A 21,001-nucleotide genomic window follows, 5' to 3' on the forward strand; every position below is an offset into this window, starting at 1 on the left:
CTATTACACTTAAAACCACACTGATGATCGCCAATAATTTCATCTACATATGGAGTTAATCTTTTCTAAAGAATATTGGACAAAATTTTGTACGACATCAACAAAAGTAATATTCCTCGAAAGTTACTATACAGTTAGTCTTTTCCCCCTTTTTAAAGATAAGTACAATTATGGACTCCTTCCATTCTTCTGGTACAATTACGTTTTCCCAGATAGCAAGTACAAGCTTATAAATTTCGCGAGATAATGTTTTCCCACCCTCTTGTATTAATTCTGCTGGAATTTGATTGATACTGGGAGACTTGTACTTTTTCAGATTTTCTATCGGAATTTCGACTTCAGAAAGTGTGGGTTTGGGTATAAATGGCTCAGCAGTTTGTATTTGAATTTCGTCCCGATTATTTCTGTTTGGTCTATGCATATTTAGTAGTTGCCCAAAATATTTTTACCAACTATTCAGAATGGAATGAGAAACTTGATTCACTTAATCTTCAACCTCAGGGAAATAATACAAACGTATTTGATTTTCAACACTTTTTGTAAGAAAATACAGTTATGGAATGACAAATTAAAACAAAACTGCTTTGAGTTGTTTCCCATTATGTGTGAATTTATCCAGAGTTACCCACCAGAAGAGAATGATAAAAAAGTTTTGCTGTAGGCAGTGGAGAGTTATTCAGAAAACTTGAGCACTAATTTCCACAAATAATTTTTCAGAGAAGAAGATATTAAATTGTGTAATAAATCCATTTGCTGCAAGAAGAAGAACAACTGATAGGTATTTCTTCAAGTAGCTCAGAAAAATCAAACTTTTTATCAAGTCGTCTGGAATGAACTGTCTTGTAATTATTCTCTTATTAAAGCCAGAGTGATTATTTTGAGAAATTGAGTCTTAAAGTTCCTGGCTCATGCTTAGCAACCTTCGCCTTCAATAGGAAATGCTGCCTTTGTGGAGTAACAAATGAGTTATGGACTTGGTTTGTTATGGCAATGAATAAATCTAAGTTTTCTTTTCCGAGATTGTATTAATCCACAAACTGACCACTGATGGACTTGGTCCACTCTGGTTGTGAGCCCCTCATATGTGCAGAGGTTCACTGAAATCATAGAAAATGCAATTTCTCACACAGCTATTTCATTACTGGTTGGGGAAGGACACACACAGTTTGTTCATGTCTATATGTGACACATCAGATTCATCAGTTTCTGAAAACTTTCCCTGATTCACCAACTGTTCGCATGCACATTATTTTCTCATCACCAGCCTCATCTGCATTACTTTGGCAGATGGTTGTATACTTATGATTTGATATACATTTTTTCTAGTCTTACTAATAAATTCCACTAATACAAATGATTCTGGGTTAATTTCATAAGTTCTGATGCTGGTGTTCCTGTACTACGATATGTTCTTGCACTTTTGTGCAATCGTCATTTTCACATTCATTGTCTCTATTAGAGTTAGTATAGGGCTTAAATGTCTTGTATTTCACTAGTTCTACTAGATGTGTAAAACCAATAATTAAGTTGTCAGGATCTGTTGTATCAGCGTGCCTGAGTAAGACCCAGGAAAGGGAAAAGGATCGTAGCTTTAGATATTTTTGGCTGCCTTTCACAAAAAATATAAAGCTAAAGCCATAATAATTATAACAATTTAATATAAACAAACTGAGAGAGATAAGTTAATACAAATATACAAAAAACAAGGAATTATAAATCTAATAACAATATAAGTAGTGAGAGAATGAAAGAGAGAAAGTTAATGTCTACCATCAAAATGAAAGTAAGAATGGCGATGTATCACAGAGTAAATTAAACACTCATTGACAATACAGTCCAGATAGACTCGGACTCTAATAAGTCATATAAAGTTGTAATCTCCAACCTTTAGCTGAATTAAAGTTCAAAACCTTGGGAAGCACCCCATAACAAGTGAGCCTCTATGTACATTAATGGCATAGCGACATCAGAGAACTTCCCTGTGGGTTTATGGACGTTAACGATCCCTCGTAGTGTAGAATATGAAAATTAGGAATGCTGGCCAGCGCGCTGTTAAGAATGAAACAGACCATCCCTTAGTGTGTAAAGCGATGATATCCAAACGATGCTCCACCGGTGAATTATACCACACAGATGAAAGTCGTAGCTATCCAAATCAGCGGGGTCACCCGACCACCCCGAGCACGTAATACGATGAGTTGACGACTATGTCAGCTGAGACGGGAAACTGCCCGTTTCTCTCTTGATGTCATAACTCCGTCAAGTTCTCTCACCAACTGCATGTTCGCCCGGTCTCCCAGCCGAGGCCAGCGATGCATGTCGTTCCTCCAATCAGCGGAGGAGAAGATCAGGGTACGTTCAGGAAAAATAAACCAAACAGTACAGCCACCATAAACAATAAAATTGCCCACAGCATAAACTACATCATAGATCATAGCCCTTGAAATAATTCTTTGACTGCAGTCAGGTCAGTTATGCACTGTTCATTTTTTAAGTCACAGCAGATGATCTCTAAAATTTCTGTACTATTACTATAGAAGCAAAGTGTGGAACTTTATTGTTGATGGCAACTACAAAGAATCTAAAGTTTGTGTGAAACTTACACAATGTGTGGTATTTCACTTGACATAAGGATATCCTTTGGTCGAAGTTCATAGAATTTTGAAAATTTATTTTGACTGATGGGTGTTCTGTTTTCAACAAAATGTATGTTTTTTTGACAGTAACAATCATGTGACGATTCTGTAGTAAACTATCCTCTTGCCAGTTTTAGAATGTTTACAACTTCTTCGATACCAGGGGCTTGCCGATTGATATGATCTTGAGTATAAATCTCCTGAACTTTAGTAACTATATCATATTATAATGAGCGAATATACTTTCTTGATTCTCTCTTTTGTCAGTAAAGCACTTTCCAATGTAAGCTTCTTTACAACAGAAAATGTTTTCTTCAGAATGTGAGAAAGAAGTATAGTAAAATCCCTCGTATCTGGCACCCAATTAACTGGCAATACAAAACAGCGCCACTTTTCGCTAGGACAAAAAAAAGAGAAAGGGAAGAGTCGAACGAAAATGTGAGTGGATTTCGTGGATTATACATGTTTTATTGTGTTTACTCTTTACATTGTTCACACGTGAAAACATTGACAGAAAACCCCGTTATGTCCCTTGAGTAGATCAGGTAGCATCGGTAAGCTGTCATTTGGGCCTTTCAAATATTTACCACTTGAACTCTCCCGTTTCGAAAGGGTGTTGGATGAATCTAAGCAGGAAAGTGTAAAATTCTCTGTTTCTACAGTGCGTAAAAGTTTCATTCGAGTGATAGTATATATAAACAAGCAGACATGTTAGAGATATGTTAAAGAGGTTCAAATCATCGAGTGCTACATCATCGTCTTCATAGTTGCGGCATTGGCTAAACTGCTTTTCATGTCACATGGCTGCCATTTAAAATTGTTATAAGGTTACGAAAACTTTTAGTATTTTTTATGCTATTATGTATTACTATAATTATGAACTGCTGAATGTACATTACCATATTCAATACTAAAATAAACATTGTACATATTTCAAAACTTTATTTTTAAATACCTATATGAAAATTACTAAATTTCAACATGGGAAAAAATGTTTGTGCAGTACAGATGTCTTTACATAACCTATAAACGTATTTTCCAATTATCCAGCAAAATCAGTTATCCAGCACTGGCTTTGTTCCACAGTTGCTACTATATATTAACTCTACTTTACAAGTGCTTGGGAAGTCCTACATGGTTCAAATTTGGAACAACAACAGAGTTGTTTTTGTTTGTTTTCCTTTTAGTACTGCACTATTCGATTCTCTTACTTTTCCTATAATTTTTTCCTACCGTCTTTTGTCCTTCTCTCTTTCTCTTTCTTTATAACTTCCTTTTATCTCTTTGAACAAGTTCTGCATCCTGTCACCTGATGTCGTTTCACCCATATGTGGAAAGAGATGTCCTCACAAAATCTGTCATGGGTGGAACACACAATAATTATAATTAATCTCGAAAATCTTTTTATGTACAGTCTGAAACATTGGATTCATAATGTTAATGAGAACAAGTTTACTTATACGTAATTTCAACTTTCACCTCAAACTTTGTTTTTTCTAGAAACAAACTTTTAAAATTATTTTGTTACAGGCTTTTTTCAAGTCATGTGATGAACATATCTTCAATTTTCTATCCTCCTTAGAACTACATTTCTGAGGAATTTTCACAGTAAAATTTAAGGTGATATTAAATACAGTATTACAAAGTACTTGAGTAAAATGAATTTATACTCTAACAGTACGACATTAAATGCAACAAAACAACTGAATTTTGATTATATACTTTCCGAAATGTTCACTTAAAATTTTATAAGTCAGATCTAACACTATTGTTTTAACAGCATTGCCGAAATTCACATAATAGGCCTATGCCATTATTAACAGTTGTTTAACAAAAGCATTTCAACAAAATGTAATGAAAAGCACATGGAAATCAGGTGGCTAACATCATCTTCAAAATTTTCTCAAATCCATTAATAGAAAATGCGTAGATTCACCTAATAGCAAACATTCGTGTTGCTTGTGTTATTGTTTTAGGAAGAACACAGTAAGCTATTTCTCAAAATGTTTAACTGTTATTTCAGAGTGTGGCAAGTAATACAGGGTAAAAGATTTTTGCATATCCAATTTTTAACAAATTTTACAAATAGTACAGTACCATATTTAATTGACAGATTAATCAGTTTTTAACATTAGATTATTTTTCCCAAATACTCGTTAAAAGAGAAATTAAATATTTAAAATAATTTTAAATCTGCAATGCAAAATATATTTTTTTAATTTAGTGGCCAACTTCACTCTGGTAGCCAAATTTGTTCAAGATAGTCTCTGTTGAGGCTTTCCATGGAGGAAAGTTTATAAGAATATAATAATGACTAATGATGAAGAAAAACTGTATCGTTTATAGTAAACATATTTCATACTTTTATCTTATACCACAGCAAGATATAAGAAATGCATGAGTTGTGAATTTTTCGTCTAATAATAATGAAATAAAGTAAACCAGCATGTTGTTAATGTCATCTCAGTCTTATGCTGGAAATAATTTCTTACCTCTCGTCTCATGACCATGTCATGTCATGAATTAGAGAAAACTTTGATTTTACTTTTGTAAACAACTCAAGTGAAATGTGGATTTAACCTTATTGAGTTTTTTTTTTTTTTTTCCAAATATGTAGAGTTCAGTTCCGAGGCCAGCTTCTGCACATGTGCCACCCCAGTCTTTGATAAGTCCATTGATGCCAGTAACAGGAGATCCTGGATTGGTTCCCACTCTTCAGTAAGTATACTCTTCATTTTCTCACTGTCCTGATCTTACTTTTTGTTTATAGAGTAGAATAATTTATTGCTAGACACTTGATTACATGAGTGAAGTATTGTTTTGAAAATTAGTTACATTCTGGTGTACAGTGAAGCTTGCTTTAGTGGACACGTCCAAATAATGGACATCTCTGATTAACAAACTGCTTAAAATTATCCAGCAGTTTACACGTCTCTTATGGGAAAATATCTTCTCAATAACGATATTCTCACAATAATAAATTTTGCTTAAAGGGTTTAACATTTTATATTTATTTCACAGTTCCTACTAATAGTTAAATTGTACACCTGTGCTGTTAGAATTATGGTAGTTTGTAATTATTTATGATGTAGAAATGCAGTTATAAACAATATCCAAAAGGCAAACAATAATTTCCAATTTTTTTAAATATAGATTTTGAGGGGTGGGAAAGTAAATTCATGTTAAAATAATTTGTTACTGCAACCTCTGAATTAAATTAAATTTTTAAAATTTATCATTGTTTTGTATTCTCTCCGCAAATTATATTGTATTTTATTTTTAAGTTAACCTGTCCTTTGTATTCTGAATCATAGTGATCAGCCGTAGATGTCGGCCTGATGCCCCAAATTGTCGAATTAGTATAACTACATAATTAATATTTTATATTTCACAGATTTCAGAATTACAGAAATTGGAAAAGAAATAAAAAATCGTGCTATTTAGTGCATTGTAAAACTAAATAAATTAGAAATATTCGGTGATCTTACAAAATTAAAGGTAAAATTAAAATAATTATCTCATACAAATCATGTACTGGTACCTGTATTATAATAATATTTAAAATTATATTAATTTCTACGATAGATTTTTTTGTGTGAGGGGTGGGGGATATTCATGTTAAAATTTGTTATTACAATGTCTGAATTTAATGTGTACGAACTATGTATGGTTTATAATATTTGTGTTTCACTGATATCAGAATTTTAGAAAAAGGGAAATAAATAAAAAATCTTGCTGTTTTAAAGCATTAATAATAGATAAATTATTTAATGTTTTGTAATGTTACAAAATTAAAATTACAATAATTATACAAATCATGTACCTGTAATATAATAATATTTCAAGCTTAGGTATAGGCCTACTAATTTTTACGATTTTGAATATTTCAAAGTAATTGACACATTTTAATCAGTTAAATAAATTATCAGAAAATATTAGTGGGCCCAGGTTCAGATCCTGGGTGGGACAAGTTACCTGTTTGAGGTTTTTTCCGGGATTTTCCCTCAACCCATTAAGAGCAAGTGCTGGGTAACTTTCGGCACTGGACCCTGGACTTATTTCGCTGGCATTATCATCTTTATCTTATTTAGACACTAGATAACCACAGCAATTGATTAAGCGTCGTAAAAATATCCAGTCGAGGTTTGCACAGTCACAGAAGTGCTCTAGGTGAACAAGTAGACCTATGCTAGAGACTACAGTCACATATGGATTCAATTCCCTCTTGGGATGATTACATGATTGGGAGTTTTCCCGAGGTTTTCCCCAACTATAAAGCAAATGTAAAGTAATTCCGTGATATATACTTTATATTCATATAATGAGGACCTCACCATCTTCATTGAATAATCGATGACTCTACAGGGTTAGTTAAAAGTCCCGCACCACTTAAATAACTTTTGAAGCATACGGTTCAGTGACATGAAACTTGGTATGTGAGAATAACCATATACTAAGAACTCAATAATGGTATTACCGAGTTTTTTCTACTTCCAGATTAACCGGAAGTAACTCCAACTCTCTTATTTTAAATGGAACACTCAATATATTATTTTATTTTTGAATAGTACTCATTAAGAGCTTTTCAAAACTTAGCCACACTTGATACTTCTGTACAAATTCAGTGTTACTAGGTCAAGGAGAGAGAAAAGTGTATCGGATATTAAAATAATAAACGCACCACCGAAATAACCTTTGAAGCATACGGTTCAGTGATATGAAACTTGGTATATGAGGATAACCATATGCTAAGAACTCAACAATGGTATTATTGAGTTTTTTCTACTTCCGGTTTAACCGGAAGTAACTCCAACTCTCTTATTTTAAATGGAACACCCAATATATATATATTTTTTATTTTTGAATAAAGCTCATTAAGAGCTTTTCAAAAAGTACCCACACTCGATACTTCTGTACAAATTCAGTGTTGCCACCTTGACTTACGACTATAGATCCCATCTCTGAAGAAATCAGTAATTGGAACTTATTTTTTGGACAACCTGGCTAATTTTACATACATTCTTAGTATATAAAAGTGCTGTCATGATTATTATATTATTTAGGTGCATTGAAATGGTTGTCATTAGTACACAATAAGTAAAATTTGTTCTTTTGTTTTGTATTTTATAGAAATGTCGTTTCAACTGTAAACTTGGCCTGTCCCTTGGATCTGATGAAAATAAACTTCCGCACCCGCAATTCAGAATATAACCCATCTCGATTCTCAGGCATTGTGATGAGGATACGAGAACCACACACTACTGCCCTACTGTTCAAGTCTGGTAAAATGGTTGTTACAGGGGCTAGGAACGAAAATGACTCACGATTAGCAGCTCGAAAATATGCTCGCATCATACAGAAGCTTGGTTTTCCAGTGAGTGCACAACTTACATTTACAACTAGCTAGAAGTAAATTAGTGACATGTTTACAATTAACTAGAAGTAGATTACTATTAGTAACACATTTGTGTGTGTGTGTGTGTGTGTGTGTGCATGCAAGCGCATTTGTGTGTGTATGCATGCAGTGGCAGTGCCCTTAACTTGCTGTTATTCCTCCTGAGTACATGAGTGTGACTCACAGATGCCACTAGTGTCAAGAAGCGTAGACCACTCGGAGACTATCCATAGTGCACCACAGACAGTGAGTTGACATTTTAAAAACATATTTTGTGCGAGATCGTGCGTATTTGCTTGGTTTCTGCACAAAACCAACCCGCAGTAAGTCTAAAATTCCACATTCAGTATTCCCAACCGAACACACATAACAATTTCCTTCTTCATACCGCTTAAGTGACATATTCATTTTACTGCTTTAGGCTTTTAACATATTATTTTTAGAGACGTTCAATATAGTAATAATTATAAATTGGAAACTTACCACTGCAATTTCACCTAAATTGCACTGTTAATTATTGTTTTTAAATATTTGCAAAAATTAAGTAAACTCTACAACTCCACTAAAGTTACTGCATTTCGTGATGCATGTAACATTAAGGAAGCCGTTTGTTTTAAGTTCGCATTTATAGACTGGGGGAAAAAAAGACAGACGTATATCACGGCCTGCTGGAGTATAGTAAACACAGAAAACATTTTAAAGCAACAATGTTGAAGATAGATATTTTTGTTTTCCAAAATTGCCGTCATTGAACAGAAACCAAGATGGAGATTTCATTGCAACTAATTAGAAATTCCTCTTTCAGGTATGTAATAAACTATCTTTGCACAAAATAATGTATGATACACTAGCGGTATGTTTTCTTTCAATTCTCGGAAATTAAAAAAGCTCAACTATGTTTCGCTTTTTCAAACTTTTCCTCGAACATGAAAACTTCAACATACCGCTCTTGTAACGCATATTACTATTTTTCTGCTTATTAAAAATGTGATGTTGCAAAAATTCAATTTAACGATTTTCAAGAAAATACATGTCTCCTGCATACCTGAAAAAAAAAAATTCACTCAATATTGGCAATAATGGCTGTAATGTTTGCCATATTTTACAGTAAAGTAACAAATGAATGGTTAGAGCGATTGTGTCAGAGAAATTATTAATTATGTAGCCTATTTAAACCTTCCATTGAAAAACAACGTTTTAGGGCTTGTAGATATGTATGACTTTGCAAACTTAATGTTGCTAATCCTAGCTGTTATGTTAATTCGGGGGGGGGGGGGAATCTCTTCAAAACATTGATAATTACTTTCAGAAATATATCTGCATTGGGAAACTAATTCAGACAATAATTTTTCTGGATTAAAGATATGTGAAAGGAATAGTTAATGAAATTACCAGAAATACACCGTGTTCTGTTCAAACCTCGATATTTTAATATGTCATGAATCATAAAGTAGAAAAATTGAGGAAATGAAACTGCATGAAATGCAAAAGCAACTCAAAAAATGTAACATTTATTAGTACATCTTTACATGTGACCCATTAGTTAATGATATTGACAACATCCAATCTGAAATCAATTTCTTGATATATTATTTCCTTCCTTGTCCCACTGTTACTGTAGCAGTTGCATAAGAGATGCTGGTTTGTAAAGTTGGAAGGTCAGTCACTTGAGGTATACATACACAATCCTTAGCATTGGAGTAATGTCAGTTGAAACACATAATGACTCTTACCAAATACAATTTCGTAGGAAGTTACTTTTCATTGGAGGCTGATTATGATGCATAACTGTGCATTGAATGAGAAGTCAGTAACCACAACCATCGTAAATTAATAAGCCATGCTGATGTTAGAATTGGCAATGTTGGAATAGGGCAGAGTCAGACTCCAAACTGGAATTTAAAGTCAAGTGTGGGAGAGAATGATTGAAGATTATAGTGAAACTTTAATTTAAATTAACCTTTAGTATTTTAAGGGTGGATATTGTTTTTACCAGCTGCATATTTTTTTACTATATTACGGGGAAAATAAGAATTACTATAATTGTGCTTTATATTTATTTAACTTGGCCAACATAAGAATTTTGACATTTCATTTTAGACATACAGCTGTGAAAAAAAAATGTGATCACACTCGTGAACAGCGAATATATTCTAAGTCTACTTCAGATCATGGTAATGTTACATGATGCATGCACTTGTAGATACACATTTGAAGAAGTTGCGGAACTGTGGTGTTTAAACAGGAGTTATTCGATATCTGCATTTCGTAGAACAGCTGTAGAGTGCTTGCTTAATGATTCGAAGGTTGTGAGTTTGAACCTTGTTCAAGTTATTTTATTTTGTTATCATTCTTTAGCGATATAAATAATATTCAAGTTATCATTTATATTCTGTTACTGTTCTTTAGGGATATAAATAATATTCAAGTTACCATTTATATTCTGTTATTCTTTAACAATAAATAATATAAATTTAATGTTAGGTTTGGAACAATACAGCTGCATAATAAGAGTGTTAGTATTTTCTTCTTATATTATTACATTATACTATCCTGTAACACAATAAAACGAAAATGAGTGACGAGGATGAACCTGAGACATTGACATCTAAATTCTGACGTTCTTCTGACTGAGCTACAGCATTTATTTGGTACTAACATAATGCAACACATTTTCAGAAACACTACAACTTAACATTCATTTAGATTATATTCTGAATATTTAATAATGATATAGAAGGTTACATTTATGACAATAATAATTGTAGTTGTAGCAGCTGCAGCAGCAGTAGTATTTGTAACTACGAGTATAATCAACCAATGATTAAGGATGTATTGTGTGAATACAGTTCAATGCAGGTATTTCAAAAACAAATTACGGCTCTGAGGTTGAGATTATGAACTATATTTTTTTAATTCTGTGGAATTTATGTCTGCAAATGATATAGTTATTAATAAAACTTTAACATGTATTTGTATTATTATTTTCTAATTGAAGAATGTATGTATATTTTTATCATAGTGATTGCTTTGCCATTATTTTAAGACCTAGGTAGAGGCTAAGTCTCTTTGAGGAAATCACGACGCCATTTCTGCCTGTGACTTTCACTGACATGGCTCCACAAAGAGGTGCAGGAATGAAGGAAAGTGTAACACAGGCTGTGATTACTTCGATTTTTCGGCATGCAAGGCAGGTAGGCGTTTCCATGTTTCAGAAAGGACAGCTCAGAGATGGATGCAAAATTATCAATGTTTGGCAATTTTTGACCGAAAAGCTGAGAGTGGTAGAAGGAAAATTTAAACATTACAACAGGATGTCAGATTAGTGCAGAGGTTGAAAGGAATCCCTTTCATACCACTGCTACTTTGAAGGCTGTTGTTAATTTCCCTGGCCACAACCAGACGCCAATTTGAGATCTTGATGTGCCATTCTTAGGGAAGTTCATAAGGAGGAGGAGCATATAGAAGAGAGTTTATTCTTTGCAGTGGAAAATGATGATTGGGATTGCAAAGGGTAATATTTTCTGATGAAGTCACCTTTTCTACTACAAAGAAAGGACCCACTCTTGTATATCGTTTTCCTGGTACCCATTTCGACCACATATACTACTATTTGTGCCCACAGTGGTAGAGTGTCTGTGTCATGTTGGGGGTGGATTTCTCGTTATGGAGTGGGCACAATTCATCGAATTCACGGGAAATTGAACCAGTAGAAATATCAGCGGTTGCTGGAATGCTATATGGTTCTTTATGCTAGGTTGTTATATCCTGCTGGAATTCTTCAATTTCAGCAGGATAATCATCTAGTCCACACATACATCTCAATTGATTCGAGACTGGTTTGCAAAGAGACAGGATATCGAACTGATAGACTGGCCTCGTTTCTCTCTGGACTTGACCCTTTGGAGAATATGTGGGCACAAGTAAAGAAGCATATATGGCTCAATCTCACTCCAAGATGTCCTGATGATTTGTGGAAGCTTGTCCAGGATACCTGGCATGCTGTGGCTGAGAAAAGTTGCTATTTGAAAAGACTGGATGATTCCATGCCAACTTGACTGCAAGATGTGATTGAGATGGGAGAATCGTGGAAATTCCCCCCCCCCCCCCCTTTAACTTTTAATTCTTTGAATTTTCTAAGGCAGACACCAATAAGTTTGTTTTGTTTATGCCACGAAAGATATTTTTGTTGAGAATAAAATCTTTCTTTCTTTCCATTTGCATCAGCATTTGTACAGGATGGCTTTCTAATCTAACAGCATCGCATGGTGAATGTGTAGCACAAAGTTTATTTACCAACTCATAATAATAATAATAATAATAATAATAATAATAATAATAATAATAATAATAATAATAATAATAATAATAAATAATGATAAAGTCATGGCGTAATACATTCATGAACCTGATGTTAATTGCTAAAATAGTCAGGAGCAATTATATTTTCTCTCTTTCTTAAAAACAAAACAAAAAAAAAACATAAAAGCACTAGTTTGTATTCGAACGCACGATCTCATGAATACCAGCTCGGTACGCTACCACTATGCTACAATAGTAACATGCAGAACACTTCAAGTATAACTATAGATATCAGGCACATGGTCCAACAACATGTAACATTGCCTGTCTCCAAATTGTGGCGACAATACCTGAAGGGAACTTAGATTCTAGAGAGTGGTCACTTTTTTTTTTTTTGACAGCTGTACTTATTTGTATCGTTAAAGTTTATAATTATTTAGATTTTAGATGCTGTGTTCCCGAATGCAAGTCTAACTGGGATAGTAGATTAAAATTAGGACGCATGTAACAATGTGTTTTTCAGAGTCAGCTTCACCTACTGCATCAGGACACTATGTGAGTTGGTAAATAAATTTTGTGCTACATGTTCAACATGGGTTGCTGCTAGATTAGACAGCCCTCCTGTGCTAATAAAAGATATAGTTTTAGATATTTCAGACAGAATACTTAAAAATCCTTCAAATTGGCTCAAGAAACCAACATATTTGTAGTTTCAACATGTGAGCACTTAAAGGGGAAATTAAACCCATATGTAAAGTTTATTTTGTGCAGGAGCTAAAGCCAACAGATCATAGACAAAGGATTCGTTACTGTGAATGATTTTAAAAATTCATTACTAGTCATGGACTTCAAATATTAGACTTTTTTATGTATCAAGTCTGTTTCCATCTGTTGGATCGCATTAATTCACGAAATTCATGCTTATATGAGGTTCTAATCGCGTCGCGTCCAGAGATGGCATGACTAATTGGACGGGAATGCACATGTGTAGCAGTAGAAAAGGGGTATGTGGGAATAATGCAGTGCAGTTTGTCTTGTGATGGCAGTAGTTATTGCACAGTGCTAGGAGAAAATGGCTGGATTGATATTGTCTCTCGCCAACTGCGAGATTCATGCAGTAATCTGATTTTTGCTCACTCAGAAGCAAAATCAAAATTTCCATTTTTTAATAGTTTTTTCGTTATTTTCACCGATCCATAGCCTTAATGTCATCACCTGATGGACGAATCACTGTCAACACTGACATATGCCTTCTCTTCATATGTGATGCAGAGAGATTTGGGATTTAACCCAGGAATATTGGTGCACAATCTAGTGATTAGAAGTTGTGCACCATCACATCTCCTAGTCCTGAAGTAGAAATTTTACACAAAAATCTCTGATCCTATTGGGAATCGAACCCAGGCTGGCTAGTCTGGAGGCAGACTCGCTACCATAGAGCTAATGGGACAGACATGAAAGGAAGTATAATCTTAGATGTTCGCAATGATCAGTATGATGGTCTGAAATATTGGATGTCTCTGTATCTAGGACTAGCACAGTAAAATTACGAATTGATTTTGGTCTCCATAGTAACATGAGCTGCTGCCAGGAAGTCAAAAGGAGGATAAAAATGGCAAAGGAAGCTTTTAATAGAAAAAGAAGCATCATCTGCAGATTTCTGGAAAAAGAAGTAATGAAGAGACTAGTGAAGTGCTTTGTGTGGAGTGTGACATTGTATGAGACAGAAACATGGACAATACGATGAATGAAGAGAAGCAACTAGAAGCATTTGAAATGTGGATATGGAGAAGGATGGAGCATGTGAAATGAACAGAGAGAATAAGGAATGAAGCTGTGTTGGAAAGAGTAGGCGAAGAAAGAATGATGCTGAAACTGATCAGGAAGAAAAAAATAAATGGGTTGGAACACTGGCTGAGAAGAAACTGCCTACTGAAGGAATGGTGAACAGGAGAAGAGTTCAGGGCAGAAGAAGATATCAGATGATAGATAACATTAAGATATATGGATCATATGCGGAGACTAAGAGGAAGGCAGAAAATAGGAAAGATTGGAGAAAGTTGGATTTGCAGTGAAAGACCTACCATTTGGCAGAACACTATGCATGTATGTATGTATGTATGTATGTATGTATATGTAATCTCATGATCTGACATCTCCAGATTTTTTCTTCTGTGGTGTTGCAAAATTGTCTTGTGTATTACAACAATTAAAAAACAATATAAGATAAAAGAACGTAATTAAGAATTACGTCAATCCAGTGACATGGGAAATGTTGGATAAAGTGTTATACACAAGTTAATCTTTTGTTTACAACTCCATGGAAACATTTTCAACATTTGTGATATTAATAAGTGAAAAATAATAATATTGAAACTTTTATTTTGTTTCCTATTAACCTTTTGCTGAGAACTAATATGGCCAGATCCAGCACTACCAAAGGATTTGCTATCTTAGCTGCCTCTGTTGTTTACTACCCATCTGCTATGGAGGGACCTTTTCTAATAAAGTTATAGAATACTATAATGTCATGGATACTTACTTACTAGCTTTTAAGGAACGCGCAGGTTCATTGTCGCCCTCACATAAGCCCACCATTGGTCCCTATCCTAAGCAAGTTTAATCCAGACTCTACCATCATATACCACCTCCCTCAAATCCATTTTAATATTATCTTCCCATTTATGTCTCAGCTTCCCCAAAGATCTTTATCCCTCCTGCTTCCCAACTAACACTCTACAGTATATGAATTTCTGGATTTGCCTATACGTGCTACATGCCCTGCCCATCTCAAATGTCTGGTGAAGAATACAGTGCGTGCACTTCTGTGTTGTGTAACTTTCTCCATTCTCCTGTAACTTTATTCCTCTTAGCCTCAAATATTTTCCTAAACACCTTATTCTCAAACACCCTTATCCTATGTTCCTTTCTCAAAGTGAGAGTCCAAGTTTCACAACCATAAAGAACAACCAGTAATATAACTGTTTTATAAATTCTAACTTTCAGATTTGTTGACAGCAGACTGGATGATAAAGGCTTCTCAACTGAATAATAACCGGCATTTCCCATATTTATTCTTTGTTTAATTTCCTTCCGAGTATCATTTATATTTGTTACTGTTGCTTCCAGGTATTTGAATTTTTCCACCTCTTCAAAGGATAAATTTCCAATTTTTATATTTCGATTTTGTACAATATTCTCGTCACGAGACATAATCATATACTTTGTCTTTTCGGGATTTACTTCCAAACCTATCTCTTTACTTCAAGTAAAATTCCCGTATTTTCCTTAATCGTTTGTGGATTTTCTCCTAACATATTCACGTCATTTGCATAAACAAGCAGCTGATGTAACCCATTCAATTCCAAACCCTTTCTGTTATCCTGGATTTTCCTAATGGCATACTCTAGAGCAAAGTTAAAAAGTAAAGTTGATAGTGCATCTCCTTGCTTTAGTCCACAATGAATTGGAAACACATCTGACAGAAACTGACCTATACGGACTCTGCTGTACATTTCACTGAGACACATTTTAATTAATCGAACTAGTTTCTTGGGAATACCAAATTCACTAAGAATATCTTATAAAACTTCTTTCTTTATCAAGTCATATGCCTTTTTGAAATCTATGAATAACTGATGCACTATACCCTTATGCTTCCATTTTTTCTCCATTATCTGCCGAATAAAAAATATCTGATCAATAGTTGATCTGTTACGCCTAAAACCACACTGATGATCCCCAATAATTTTATCTACATATGGATTTAATCTTCTCAAAAGAATATTGGACAAAATTTTGTACGACGTCAACAAAAGTGATGATATTCTTCGAAAGTTACTACAGTTAGTCTTGTCCCCTTCTTAAAGATAGGTATGATTATGGACTCCTTCCATTGTTCTGGTACAATTTCGTTTTTCCAAATAGCAAGTACAAACTTATAAATTTCGTTAGATAATGTGCTTCCACCCTCTTGTATTAATTCTGCTGGAATTTGATCGATACCTGGAGACTTATAATTTTTCAGATTTTCTATCGCAATTTCGACTTCAGAAAGTGTGGTTTCGGGGATAAATGGCTCAACAGTTTGTATTTCAATTTCGTCCCGATTATTTCTATTTGGCGTATGTACATTTAGTAACTGTCCAAAATAGTTTTTCCATTTGTTTAAGATTGAATGAGAGTCATGGATGGTATAATATATTATATATTGTGTTGAATAGTGTGATTTGAGTTTAGTTTGAAATGTGTGTGTGAAATTGTATTATGCTTACATAACTGTCTCAAATTTTTTATGGTGCCTTACCATTGAAATTTAATTTTTACAATTCTAATTTCGCTTTTTTTTTTTCCAGGTCAGATTTTTAGACTTCAAAATTCAAAACATTGTTGGAACATGCGATTTGAGATTTCCAATAAGGGTAGAAAACCTCAATCAGATGCATGGACAGTTCAGCAGGTGTGTAGTGAACTATTTTATATATAATACAGTATACGTCTATTTAATAAATCTCTGGACATTACCTTTACTTTTTCTTATACAGGGGTTTTCACTAAATAGGAATTCACCATGAAAAGTAGAGAAAACCATAAATTAGGTTTCTAATAAGTTTACAGATTGGAATAAAATAAGATTATTTGAATTTGTTAATTAACCAAATAATTTAAAATAAAAACTTAATCACTCTTTCAAGAAGTCTGCGTTGTTTTGCTTAAGTAACAATACCTCACATTCAATATCTCTTGCTCAATGTTGTTGAGTTGAGCTTGAAGCAAAGAAACCACTTTAAATGAAGCAAGGTGAGACATTCCTGGACTACCTCTCCCAAGCAAGGAACAGATAGTACTTCCTCACTGTCATCACTTTCTTCTTCCTTATGAATGTCAGGTAATCACATGGACTCCCTTCACTATCACCAGTTCATTGATGCCAGTAGTTGACACAGCATCGTTAACCCTTCAATATTTGCATACTTTTTCATAATGTATTCAGTCGCGTGAGGGACAGCTGTCACCCAAGTTATGTTCTTGCTTTAAAGAATGAATTTGAACATTTTTTTCAATATGAATGGTAACATAAATGTGTTACTACGGATGTTTTTAAATAAATATAAAAATAGCCTTGAAACAGAATTAATTAATTTATGTTGTTGTTGTTGTTTTCTAATGCCAGGCGTTAGACAATAAAGTCATTTGACCTCTTGCACTCCAATATTTTTCAAAGATAGTATTATGACCAACCACTGAAGCACAGATTTTGAGGTGTTCCGAATCCATTTCTTGGTTTGAGTTGCACAATGGGCAGTTAGGGGACTGATATATTCCAATTCTATGCAGGTGTTTGGCCAAACAATCATGGCCTGTTGCCAATCTAAATGCAGCTACAGACGATTTTCGTGGTAAATCGGGAATTAACTGTGGATTTTGATGCAGAGAGTTCCATTTTTTCCCTTGGGATTGAGTTATCAAATTTTGTTTGTTGGAAGTCTAAGTATGTAGATTTAATAAATCTCTTCACAGAGTAATATGTAGATTTAGTAACAGGTCGGTAAGTAGAAGTGCTGCCCTTCTTTGCTAAAGCATCCGCATTCTCGTTTCCCAGGATTCCACAATGGGATGGTATCCATTGGAATACAATTCTTTTATTGAGTGATATTAATTGAGAGAGCATTTTAGTTATTTCTGCTGTTTGAGATGAAGGTGTGTGTTTAGAGACTATTGATAGAATAGCTGCTTTGGAGTCTGACAATATAACTGCATTCCTAAATTTATTGATGTGGCATAGAAGATTCCTGAGACTTTCCCTTATTGCAATGATTTCACCATCAAAACTTGTTGTTCCATATCCAAGAGATCTATAAAGTGAGAAGAGACAGCACGTAACACCTGCACCGGCACCTTGTTCTCTGGAGATCAAGGATCTGTCGGTGTATAAATGAAGCCAGTTTTGTGGAGGGTACCTAATATTAATTGTCTCTAAAGACAATTGTTTCAGTATTTCAGTGTTACTTCTGATTTCAGTATTTCTTCTGTTAAATTTAGATTATATTCTATATTTAATAGAGTTAAAGGGTTTGGTTTAATTTGTAAGTTTTCTTTTAAATTCGGGATATTGATTTTCTGTTTTAATTCTTGAACAATGGATATGAAACTTTTTTGAGTTTTCAATCTACAGAGAGGACTGTATGAATGCCAATTGTTTCCTGGTAATCTGATAAGTTTTTCATATTGAATCAGTGCTTTTTCTTCTATTGTCATTTTGATGCTGTTAATATTAGTGAGGAATCTCATAGAATCTATTGGAGTTGTTTTGATTCCACCAGTAATGAGTCTGAGAGCTTGGTTTTGAACATATTCTATGTCATTTATGAAAGGTGAAGTAATTAAAATTTCTCCGCAGTATGTCAGCACTGGCTGTATAAACATTTTGTATGTAATGTTCAAAGTATTCCTAGAGCATCCCCATTTCTTTCCTGCTAGTCTTTTTAGAAGGGAGAATCTTTTACTAGCTTTTTCTGAAATGTATTTCAAATGGTTGCTCCATGTTAACTTACTATCGAAAATAGCTCCAAGATATTTGGATTCATAAGTCCTAGGAAGGTGTTGGCCATTGTATTGGATATTGAATTCTCTTTCTTTTTTACCGAGTGAAAAATATTTGGTAGTTACTTTAGCTTAAATTGAGTGTCATCAAATTTGATGTATTCCATTCATGTAGTTGATTTAGAGCTTTAAGAGCAGAATTTTGAATTTTGTCTCTATGTCTGTAAGATCCCGAAGTCCACAAAACTATATCATCTGCAAATAGTGCTGTTTTCATGTTTGATTCCTCTAATAGGAAGGGTAAGTCATTTATATAAATATTGAATATAAAGTTGTGCTGAGGACAGCGTCTTGAGGTAGACCTCGATATGTTTGTCTGTAACTAGAAAGTGAGTTATTGAATTTAGTGGCAATGAATCTTTGACTAAGGAATTCTGATATCCATCTGAACATATTGCTGGAGATACCTAATTTCTAGAGTTTTAGTAATAATTTATTTCTCCAAACAGAGTCATATGCTAACTGAAAGTCAATAAATATTGCCAAGGTATCTTCTTTCTTGTTAAAACTGTCTTTTATTTCTTGGCCAAGGCGTATGACTTGTTCATTGGTAGAGTGTAGTTGTCGAAAACCGGCTTGTCTTGGTGATAAAAGATTTTGGGATTCTAAATACTAAGTTAATCTGTTGGAGATCATGGACTCCATGGTTTTTGCTATCATGCTTAATAGTGCTATTGATCGATAACTATTAACATCATGAGCAGGTTTCTCTTTTTTGTGAATTGGTACAATGATTGCTTTTTTTCCAAGCTGCAGGAATTGAGGTGTTCCATGATAAATTGAAAAGGGATGAAAGTACAGATTTGGCTTTTTCCTCCAGATGTTTCAAATATTCGGAATGAATGTTGTCGGGGCCAGGAGATTTCTTGGTTTTTAAATTTTATATAGCTAGAGTTAATTCTTTGGAAGTAAAATTTTGATGAAATATTTCAGGTTTTGTACTAGTAATATTGTTTTTATTATTTTTATGTAATTTTCTTTTGATAAATTTGTCAGTTTTTTTTGATATTGGAATATAATCTGTGAGAGTTTGAGTAGTATTTAGTAAATGCGTTTGCTATATCTCTACTATCTGTTAGTGTTTTGTTATTATGAATAATAGGTTGGCTAGTATTTTCCTATGTATTGGAAATTTTCTTCAGAAATTTATATGTTTTAGCGCTATCGGTTCTGTAATTAATATTTTCAATAAATTTATTGAAACTGTTCTTTTTTGCTGTTATGATTGCTTTTTTAAGAATGGCAGTCTTCTTCCTCCAATCTTGAGCATCTTCTGGTGTTTTGCTGTGTTCTGCTTTGGTTCTTGCTTTATCTCTATCTTGTTTCAATAAATTCAGGTTTTCTGTCCAGAATGGGGTGTATTTTTTTGGTTTTCCTCGTGGAATGTGCTTTTTTGCAATTTTAAGAAGAGATTCACAGAAATATTTGTTCAATCTATCTGAGTTTGTATAATTTATTTATAATTAATAGGTAATTATATATGTATAAATTTCAAATACTTTCTACATTTACCTACAAAATTAACACTTTAAACACGTTTATAATCCTTGCTTTGTTGTGAAAATATTTCTATACAATAATACTTGAATAGCTAGTGTCCTTTTGTCCTTGGATTATCCTTCAAAAGTATTTTCTTGAATGCTTTCTGCAGACATGTCTTTACAATACTTAGTTATTTACAAGCAGTTTACACAGATATCCCTCAGATGTTCGGTACATGTCCGTTTTTAACATTTCACATATCATTTCTAGTCTTTTGTCTCGAGATCTATCAAATTGGTAACAACGACCCTTGGATCCATTCCTTTGTTTTGGGGCTGGCGTAGCAGATTCTTGAATTCCCAGTAATACTTGAGAACACCTTCTAATCTCTGAAGGAATCTGATAAATGTAGAAGTTTAATAGAACAAATTATCCCTAAAGATATAGTATATAACTTACAAAAGTCATAATGAATATTTACTGAAACTTTGCAGAAACTGTAACGTAAAAAATCGCTTTGTTAACAGTGACTGTCATCCAGAAGAATAGAACCTTAGCTACACGAGTTATACGAGAAACTTCA

At 33.7% G+C, this 21,001-nt stretch overlaps 1 protein-coding gene across 5 annotated transcripts in view; it reads left to right on the forward strand.

The window, feature by feature from the left end:
• The window catches only part of LOC138703292 (uncharacterized), a 114,548-nt gene that overhangs the window by 29,846 nt on the left and 63,701 nt on the right, over positions 1–21,001 (forward strand). For all 5 annotated transcript variants that reach the window (XM_069831061.1, XM_069831063.1, XM_069831065.1 and 2 more), the window contains exons 3-5: positions 5,254–5,354; positions 7,767–8,010; positions 16,689–16,792. In XM_069831061.1, coding sequence (XP_069687162.1) covers positions 5,254–5,354; positions 7,767–8,010; positions 16,689–16,792 — 449 coding nt within the window. The remainder of the gene's footprint in view (positions 1–5,253; positions 5,355–7,766; positions 8,011–16,688; positions 16,793–21,001) is intronic.

This window comes from Periplaneta americana, chromosome 7 (assembly GCF_040183065.1).
Source record: "Periplaneta americana isolate PAMFEO1 chromosome 7, P.americana_PAMFEO1_priV1, whole genome shotgun sequence".
Lineage (NCBI taxonomy): Eukaryota > Metazoa > Arthropoda > Insecta > Blattodea > Blattidae > Periplaneta > Periplaneta americana.